Genomic DNA, 10,589 nt, shown 5'->3' on the forward strand with positions numbered 1-10,589 from the left:
ATGACAGTTTCACACAATTGGCAAAATATTAAAATGACAGGTTTGCCACAAATGTGCTGAATGTTTACTTTCCTAGAACTAGGTTCAATTGGATGAATGATTAAAATGTCAGAGTGCAGGTATTTGGGGAACTGATGATTTTTACTTGACTTTTGACCCTTTTATACGTTAAATGAATTGAGTAACTTTCAAGGTATTGAGAAAAAGTATAATTTCAGTATCAAATGGGAAAATAGCATTATCTAAACCTGGCCTTTGACCTTTGACCTCACAGTTCCAGAGAGAATCACTGTTAGGTTGAACATGCATAAATATGTAAGTTTCATGATGATACCTTGAGTTACTTTTGAGATAAGGAGGAAAAAGTGCAATTCAGCACTTTCACTTGACCTTTGACCTTTTGACCTTTGACCTTTTGGCAAGAAACTTCCCACAGAATATATATTGGGTAATACATGCATACATCAAGTTAAAACAAAAACAAAAACCTTCAGGCATTGCATAAATGTAAGGAAAGTAGTGATATTTTGAGGAGTTGACCTTGACCTTTGACCCCCTGACCTTTGACCCATGACCCCCAACTTTCCTAGATAATCACTGCCCATCGGTACAAGCATATATACTAAGTTCCATGAAGATACCTTGAACCATTTGCGAGATATGGAGAAAAACATGAAATTTCAATTTTTTTTTTTCACAAAATAACCTGTGACCTTTGACCTTTTACCCTGTGACCCTAAAATCCACACAAAGTATTATCCCCCAAGGATATATCCTCATACCAAGTTTGATGTAAAACCACCACACGGTTCTTGAGATATCGACAAAAACAAAACGGGATGGACGGACGTACGGACGGACAGACGACCCGAAAACATAATGCCTCCGGCCACTTCGTTGCGGAGGCATAAAAATCTCCCCCTTTATGGTGTGCATAAGTGGAATACAAGATAATAGATGCGGATAATTGACCATAGACACTTTGTAAAATGTATGTTTAATAACCCATGCAAAGTACAGCTTTTTCAAAGAATTAAGACCAGTGCTTTTTTTTCTAAAAAAAGGAAAATATTAGACATTAACTCCCAGAGACCATGATATTTACTTAATTGAAAGTGCTCAGTGTGTCCCATGTAATTTTGCCAGAGATGGACACTATATCATCAACATGCATTAAGCCCACTCAGAATGCTATAAAATACTACAGTATCATTACCACTAATCAGCTACTTGGTAATCCCACACAAGTGAGCTACTGTATTGAACATCATTTCCGTCAGGACAGGATTATACAAAACCCATTATCTCATTGCATTCTTATATCATTGTCATCTTTTATTTGTGTGTCCTTATGTAACTTACATACCCACTTTCAAGAGTTGTATCTATTGAATCAGCGACTATTCCCGGCATATTGCCCGGCACAATGCACTATTTGGAAGTCCCCATTCAAACAGCGAACAGGAAGCATGATACCGAAAACCTCACTGCATCTGACAGCCACCTTCATCATTACAGCACACCAGAAAAATTCATTGAATGCTAGAATTTCCCATCACTAAATCCCATTGTGTAGCTTGATCTGTATATTGACAGATACAATTATGACTGATGAAATTTCATATTCAGCTATAGTTTAGGTGAAGGTGAAAAGAGGTTGCCCAAGGAGGGCTACTGCAAAATTTAATACATTGTACACTCTGTTGGTATTTCATAATATTGCATGTTTGCATACAGTGCACGCTTAGGAATTAATGATAAAAACATTTGCTAACATCTATAAACTTAAGTTTCCATACATGTGAGTATTTTACTAAGACCACAGACTAGCGTGGTACATGTATATAAATACATGGGAGAAATCCCTAAGTTATATAATGTGTGCGTATCTAAAGGTATGAATTTTGCAATAACTTATTCAAACAAGCTGGGGAAACTGATGAGGTTGGCATTGTTTCAGTCATGAAACAAGACACTGAGATAGGTATGGTTGTATAGGGACAGAAAGGTCATTCTTTCTTGCTGAAATCCAAGGAATGCAGGGAATTTGTTGAATGCATACACTAGTATGGCTATTGCTCATTCCATGAGTGTGAGTCTCTTACATTAGCCGGGTTCACACGTACAAATTAGCGGGATGACGATCGCGATGCTCATCCCGAGTTTTTTTGCGAGCGTCCACACGTACCAAATTAGCGGGATAGCGATCGCGATCGGTATCCCGCTAATTTGGCGAGCGTCCACACGTACCGAATTATCCCGCTAATTGCCGATAGAGATAACAGCAAAGCCTGCAAACTGGGTCACACAGTGCCCTTCTCTATCACTGCCTGCGCGCACTTACCTTTGTCCATTGTCTTTTACGCGTCATTGGTGTGGTTCGCGCGCTGTTGTTATTGTTCTCCAAAGAGGTGAAGGACCTCCTCGCAGAGGCCTCGCTGTTGTGATGTGCGCATTGCATGATGGGATGTAAAAACTCGAGATTCTAATCCTGACCGTTCACACGTACCAGCGCGGGGCCAATTATCCCGCTAATTGGCGAACCAGCGCAAGATTTCTTGGGATTAGCATCGCGATTTTAAGATTTGTATCCCGCTAATTGGTGTACGTGTGAACCCGGCTATTGTGTTGGTTGTTGTCCGGGCAATGCATTTAGTGAAATGAGGCACTGGTTAACTGCATACCTTGGTATATTGATGTAAAAGCTGCAAGGTGTTCAATAACATTGAGACCAATATTCACAGAATCACGAGCAATAACAGCTGCAGCAGACCTATGTGTCATCTGACACATATTTAGTAAGTGAAATTAATAACATGTTTGAATATGAAGCTCCACAGAGGTTTATAGGTCGTAGTCATGATTTCATAGACCTTTGTGCCTCATGAGCAAATACTCTTCCAACTAGTCACTATCTTGGCTATCAAGCATTCTATTTCTAACCGTTACTGTGGTGACTTTCACATTCATTTCAGACATTACAGACTTGAAGCATATTTGATTGAAGAAAGTCAGGTGCGTGTGTAATACAACTTCTCAAGATGAAAAGAGGAATGAAGAAGTTTGTTATGGTTGCAGAGGAGAAAAGAGCCAATAAACCGGGGTGCTACGGAAATATGGCGAGGAGCAATGAAAGCCATCCTCAGTGTCTGGTTCAAGACTATACAGGACAGACTATATGACCTGGGAAAAGGCACTAATGAATGAAGCCATTGGAAAATCTGTTCTATACCAACTGGATATCACAGACAGGGCAGTCTCTACACTAAGGAAATGAAACATCCAACAGACTCTGATACCCCTTTAATACTATCTTGTGGATCTGCCTCAATGGCTAGCAAAATTTTGAAGAAAAAAAAAAATTCCCCACCATCAAAAACTTGCTCCACTTTTACATTAGTATTATTCATGACGAACACTAACAGATAAAAACACTTTACATTCACTGTATGGACGTTTATGAACATATACATTTGACACAAAATGCATAGAAAGCCACTGCTATGACGGAGCAAAAATGATAGCAATGATATCAGACAGAAAACATCATTAAAATTTGATAGTCCATCAAGTCATGCATAATTATCAATTAATAGCTGGCAAATCAACTCCACACCTGACTTGATTACTCATCTGATGCTGATGATTTGCTCAAGAGTGTGCAGGGATGAGGCGGACAGGACTGCTACGTATCAAAGAAGTCATCCTTTGGCTGAGTCCCTGGTCCAGTCTCCATGGGCTTTCCTGCCCAGCCTTGGTCCTCATCTCCATCAGAGTCAACATCAATGCTCCTGCCCATGACCTTTCCACCTGTGCTAATCCTCTTGACTGGACTACTCCGGCCATTGTAGATCCTCTCTGAAGTGGTGGATGCTGAACCAATGACCATGTTGTTCTCTCCATCAAGCCATGAGTCCAGTTCTACATGAAAAAAGATATAATGATATTTGATGACACATTGCTAGAAAATCTCCCATTCAACTGCAAATGTCAAATGCATACCATTACAAACTAACATGCAAATGCAAACTGAACCTGTTGTCACAACACTGGTAAAATTACTAACCTTTTCAAAGTAGACATCATGTTTATTTATTAAGGTCAAACTTGAATATTCTCCATCATACAAAGAGAAAAGCTGATTTCATAACATAGTTACTGCATAAGGATGATAGCAACATTTTCTGTCTCTCAATTCTGACACGCTGCAAAAATGAAAACCAATATATTTTCCTTTTCAACAGACTAAGTAACACATAGATATCAATTTTGATGAAATGACAAGTCATCCCAGTCAAGCTTTAAAAAACAACAAAAAACAACAACAACAACTAAACAAACATTTTCCCTCAGAGTAGATTTTGCACATCAAAGGAGTGTCTTACTGGCATAAAAAAAAAGAGAAAGTACATACCATCATCTGCATTAAAGTTCTCATCCTTCTCCATGTCAAAGTTACAGTCCTCCTCTTCCTCCTCCTTCATTCTCCGCACTCTTTCCTTGGCCTGCTTGGCACGCAGTTCCCTCTTCTTCTGCTTGGCAATCACATCAGCCTGAGCCTTGGCTCGGTTCTTGCTTGCTGAGTCGATCTTTTCCTCCAGCTGTTGTCAAACATGCAACCACAAGGTTTCATGATAATTTCATCCTATCTCTGACACCAGCATGAAAACTTTATACATCATAATACTTATGAGGGTGTCATTTATCTTTTGAAAATTGCTACCAGAAAACACTGGCCAAGCACCAATTACATTACCATCTACGGTTTCAAAATGTAGGTACTTTTATCTTTAAAAAAATATATATATATATTAAAAAAAATTGACAAAGTTGCTTGTACCTCACAAAAATGTATCATAGTCATGGATGCTGAAAGGAATGCAGCTTCTAAGAAATTAAATCATCATTCACACAATAATGGGTGGTCTTCATCAGAATTTTCTAGGATGGTTAATTCATCACATATACTTTGCTTTTCTAAAGTTCATCATCATGACACAAGGAATCCCACTGCAGCTGCATTACAAAAAAAAAAAAAAAAAAAAAGAACGGAGAAGATGAGTGAATGCTAACATCCCCAAAACATACCTTTCTATTTTGTTCTGAGCTCTGCTGAATGTTGCCAAACTGCTGAGCAGCTAGCAGCTCTTTCCTCCGTCTTGATGATTTCTTGGAGCTCTTGCCTCTTTCCTCCATTACCTACAATACAGAAATGTATTGACACATTTAAATTGAAATCTCTCACAGCTAGTAGTGTTGTACATGTACATTCATTTAGTTTGGTACAAATCAAAATCTAGAGGTTTATCGTCGCTGGGATGACAAGCCCTTGTATCTCAAATTTTGGTAAAAATCGTCTGTCTGAATTGGTTTTCAGATAATCAATTAAGTGATATCCTGTCCTAAGCCAAGTTGTCTTACCCCAAAAAAGGAAGCCATCACAGCATGTCAAAGGAAAGGCGATCTCATTTGTTATAGCACTTTGGCTGCATGTTCTTATCACTCTCCTGAACATTTGATATTCAAGGTTTTGTCGTCCCAACTGTATAAATGAATGAATGACACTGAGACTGCCATAGTACTAGTTTTTACCATGTTGTAATACAATGGAAAGGAAATGTGAAACTGACACAAATATGTACATGCAGGTTATCACTTAAGCTCTGTCACAAAGTTCCAGCAAGTAAAATGAAAGTATCAAGGGAAAGAAGATGATTATAGGATTGATACAGTAAAAATTGGGTACATTGACACACATAGGACAATAGAAAATCTGCCAGTGTATGTATCTCTGAAATTAATGAATTTCTGTTCATCTATCTAAAAACAAACTATACCTGAGCTCTGCAAGAACTATAAAATAAAAAGTGAAGGAAATACATGTACATTTGCACAATGAAATAACAATTATACCTGTCTTCTCCTCTCTTCTGATATTCTCTGTTTTTCTTCTATCATCTCAGCTGTCAATGTGGGTTCTCTTCTGAGCTCCAGTTTCTGAATGACAAAACAAATATCATTAGAGTCATATTTCATTTTTAATGCATTATCACACAGGAGTCTCAATCAGTAAACATTGAAAGCAGTACTTGGCAAACAGTCTGAGTATAGATTATGATTTGTGGCATAGTCAAATAATAAAAACACTAATGAATTTATTCATGAAAACAAAGTTGTGTGGCTATTTTGTTTTCTTCTGAATTGGTAAAAACTTGGAATAAATTTAGTCTTATCCATATGCCAAGAAATTTAAGGAAACAATAATACTACAGGAAATCTGGCTGCACAAGTTTCTCTTCCAAACACACATTAGCTGTATACACTGTACTTGCAAAGGGGAAGGTCAGGGTATACAGAATGTTTCATCATATCTTCTTCTCTCTCTTCTTCTTTTTTTTTTGGGGGGGGGGGGGGGGGAGGGGAGTAAAACTTGCAAAAGCAGGAGCAAATAGGATAAAGAGAAAACTCTGGACCAGCATTACCATGGAATATGAGGCTAAAAAATAGAGGGGAAAAAATTCAGTCTCCACACATTCTCCTAATTGCATTTCTTTGAGCTGCTTCCAAAGACAAATAGAGAACACAAAAGGGAACTAGCAAAAGCCAATGCCACTGGTTACCACAGTATGGAAAGACACACATATCACGTTCCAATGCAGACTGAGCTGCATTCTTCACTATTGTCAACAGCACCATGTCAAACACACTCTATGTTTGCTCTGTCCATTCTGATGTGAGGAGATGGTCAAATGATTTCACTGTGTCCAGCTCTGTAAATATACTCAACCATGAGTGGACTACTATATAAGTTTCAAACAAATACACACACCTTCACTTGGGACACTTTTTTTTTTTTTGAGGGGGGGGGGGGCATTGGACAAGGTAGAGTTTCAGGAAGTCTGATTGCTGGTCAAGAACATTCTCTACAAATTAAAGAGCTCTCATGAAATCATCAACTTTCATACTCCTAGAGTGATCTCAGTAGGCCCCAAACAGGTCTAGTTTGGAGTCAATAAGGGGGAAAAAAAGAAATTGATGATATAGTGATACAACAATCATCTTCCAATTTTCAAAGGCTTTTGCCCATTGACATTCTAAATGCAGGACACCTTCCCTCTTTCTTTCTTCTTTTGCACCAAATTTCAGAGTATGACAAAACAAAAAATAATTTTACCCTATTAATTTCTGCTGGACCTTTTTGACATCTTAGGCTTTTCACATCCTAACCTTCAGTGTCATAGTTACGTTTGGAGCACACTTCTAGAATCAAAAATATCAAAGACAAAATGTCTTGAATAAGTGAGACATATGACTTGTAATATCAAGAAGAGTCTTGCCATCGATCTCTCAAATCTATTTCAACATGCTGTATTGGTGCAAATCTAATGTGCAATGAATATCTCTAAGTTGGAGAATGGATGTAGAGACCAACCTGTAATCTTTTCGGAGGATGTTTGGCAATTATACTCTCTCCTCGGTCAGTGTCATTATCCATCATTACTTCAAATGCAAGCCCCTTTTTGTGTGGACTTGTGCCGTCATTCCCTGATGACGATGCAAGCGTTGAATCATTGTTCAGAGCCACATTCCCAACGGTCTGGTGAGGTCTCCTTCTTTGACCGTCTGATGTCTTGGCACTATCAATGCCACTGTCTCTGTATGACGTCCTGCTGTCAGACCGTTCTGCATTTTGTCTGCCGACAGACTCGAGGCTCTTGTTCGTCTGGTTGGTTTTACTCCCCGGCCGTGAGGAACTGCTGCTGAGAGTAGCCTGTGACTCAGCAGCCACAATGCTGTTTGGTGCCGAGTTTCCACAACCCATCGTGTCAGACTACACCAGCTGCCACACACTCTATCAAAATAATCCCTTCCGCATTTATACGGAGCGAGTGCTCTGGAATCAGTGTCGCATTCTCAGAGAATTAACTTGCTGACATTTTTGATGATTTCAATGTGCCACAGGGAAGTTGGTACTGGTCGACACACTTGCAATGTTTTCTAAATGGGCATTATAAAATCGGCAAGGCTCCTTGGCATGCCTGTTCTGCATCCATTTCCTGCAATGAAAATGTTGACTAACACTGAAATTACTTTGATTCACTTGAGGGAGAGAGATTGTAGGGTAGGTACCTACACTGTATAGTAAATATTGCAGAAAACAAGTCAAGAGTATGATCTTGTGTTAAAAATGTATACCTCTGCTGCTCTTGTTTAAGACGTATAAATCAATCAATGTACTGACATTAGTCCTAACACTCCTATGTATCTGAGACATACAGGGTTAGGCTGTCAAGGCCTAACCTAGTCCTACTTGACTCCTAACGTTAGTTTAGTCCATAAAGCTACATTGACATTGTATTAACAGTTAGTCTGTTAGTGTTACTGTGTTAGTGTTCTACTCTAGACTTTATCACAACCTGAACAGAATATCAAATATGGCGAAACTGCGTGATAGAGCAAAGAGCATAATTCAGGAATTTGATCGGGCTGCTCCTGAATCGTTTGACCGAGTCTGAGATCATGAGATGAGGAACATTTTCAACGCAGCTAACAACAGCAGGCGGGCAGTTTGTGTAGTGATAAACACCCGGCCGGTTAGGGGAGACTGTGTGCATACTGATTACTGTGCATGGAGGCCGGCTCAATCGAGAGATTCATTCGAGTTTTTCTCTCATGAAGTTTTACAAGTTTTACTTCACACATTTATTTAATTCGTCCTGTTGACAAACTCACCTGGATGTGGAAACTTCTAACGATGACCAAGCATCAGCAAGATGAGGTACATATGCATGAATACGCATCCAGAAAGTTAGTTTGCATGAGGCAAACTTTTCTCCAAAAGTTTGTGCGAAGCACTACACACAACGCATTCCTTTCTCGGATCGCTCTGGGGGCCGCGGGGATTACGCACGTACATACACAAACTGGCGATGGAGAGGTAGCGGCTATATCAATCGCACGAAACCGATGGCCCATCATGCGCCGTGCGTGCAGGAAGCACGGATCAACGCAGGTGAAGCCAATCGATATTTTCTTTCGTGATTGGTAGAGAGGAATCCACTTCATAAAAGGGGTGTCATCTTATGTAATGTATAAACAAAAATGTGAAAGTACTAACAAAGAATCAATTACTTCATATTGTTATTATTCAAGATGACAAAAAACATAATCATTACATGTTTATGTCAGTGTCTCAACTGCCGTTACAAACTACAAAAATTATTACACTCAGATTGGGGGCTTTAATAATCGCTTCCGCACGTACGGTGATTGGCAAATTGAATGGCAGCGTCCCGTTACTAAGCAACCTCAAATTAAAGGTAACTCCCTCTTCCATGCAGAATATCGCTGCCTAGCCTGTCGTAGAAAATCGTGATACAGAACCCTTTCATGCAATAAATGCATATGACCCGATATTTAATATCACGAAAAAGATTAATACAGGTGAAAATGTGTGAACTGATGAACGTTCGTCATTCTTGAAATTCTAAAGGCCGATCCACTGCTAACAGGTTAATGCATGTGCACTGTATTACATATTTACAAGGCAAATGAATCAACCAAGAGGGCTTACATCTGCTTAACTCTCAGTACCAATTTGTATGTTTACAGTAGACTGTTGATGACAATATGAGGTGGTGGTCCTCATATGTCAAGTGTCAAATGTTTCACCAGGTAGCCCCATATGGATGATGTTTCCTACCGTTTCCAAAGAGTTCACTTGTAGTGTATTTATGCGTTCATTTCTATGTTTATTTATTTGTTTATTCGTTTTTATTCGTTTATTTATTTATTATCTATCTATCTATCTATCTATCTATCTATCTATCTATCTATCTATCTATTTATCTAGTGATCTATTTGATTGTTTGATTGTTTTCTTCTTTCATTTCACCCTGCAGGGTTGGTTTATTCAGGTGTAGGAAACTACTTTCCAAGGTTTTCCCCTGTAGTTTAACCCTATAAAGTCCAAGGGAGGGTGCACAATATGCCCTACCATATTTTCATTTGCTACTCCTAAGCCCTTTACTCAATTTCAACCAAATTTGGTCACTTTTCCTGATATTTTATTGCAAATATTTTAATACATAATCTAGCTATGTTTGTCATTGCTGGTTGCCATGGCTACCATAAACTGACAACCATGTCCGTCAGATTCTGATTTTTTCCCCTCCAATCTCAGTTAACAATATAACAGTGGATAAAATGGGTTTTCTTGACCAAAATATGAAGTTACTATGGTTGTGAATGATCCTGAAATGGTCGTCTTATTTCCTTTTTTCATGCGACGTAATCAATAGATATGGTAGAGCAAATTGGAAATACAGTATTTTCCAAAGACTACCCTTCCATTTTGTGTCAATGTATATCTTAAACACAAGTTTTGTTTGTATTGATCATTATTTTGTTTATCATATCATTATTATCCATCTGCAAACTAAAAATGTCAGTATTATGGAAATACGAAATGTGATACTCATATATGCACCTACTAGTATCCCAAAGAACACATCATATTTCTCATAATAATATTTCTTTACATTGCAACGAATAGCGCCCCATGTGGTGACCTTGAGAAATTTCAACCA

The 10,589-nt window shown here is 38.6% G+C and overlaps 1 protein-coding gene across 1 annotated transcript; it reads right to left on the reverse strand.

Annotated features, from left to right (window-relative positions):
• Window positions 1–3,667: 3,667 nt before the first annotated feature.
• On the reverse strand, window positions 3,668–7,856 carry LOC140226243 (uncharacterized). The gene is made up of 5 exons (XM_072306731.1): window positions 7,433–7,856; window positions 5,914–5,997; window positions 5,089–5,199; window positions 4,415–4,601; window positions 3,668–3,921 (listed from the first exon to the last, which is right to left on the reverse strand). The coding sequence occupies exons 1-5, from the start codon at window positions 7,820–7,822 to the stop codon at window positions 3,686–3,688; spliced, it is 1,008 nt and encodes a 335-aa protein (XP_072162832.1). The 5' UTR covers window positions 7,823–7,856; the 3' UTR covers window positions 3,668–3,685.
• Between the last annotated feature and the right edge of the window lie 2,733 nt (window positions 7,857–10,589).

The sequence above is a fragment of the Diadema setosum genome, chromosome 1, assembly GCF_964275005.1.
Source record: "Diadema setosum chromosome 1, eeDiaSeto1, whole genome shotgun sequence".
Lineage (NCBI taxonomy): Eukaryota > Metazoa > Echinodermata > Echinoidea > Diadematoida > Diadematidae > Diadema > Diadema setosum.

Bases quoted from the DNA above. Each gene is read 5' to 3' on its own strand.
- LOC140226243 (XM_072306731.1), bottom strand. From the start codon at position 7,822: ATGGGTTGTGGAAACTCGGCACCAAACAGCATTGTGGCTGCTGAGTCA. The intron at 5,998-7,432 runs GTTGGTCTCTAC...TTTGTCATTCAG, and splicing joins ATCCTCCGAAAAGATTACAG to AAACTGGAGCTCAGAAGAGA. The intron at 5,200-5,913 runs GTATAATTGTTA...TCTGTATTGTAG, and splicing joins CAGAAGAGAGGAGAAGACAG to GTAATGGAGGAAAGAGGCAA.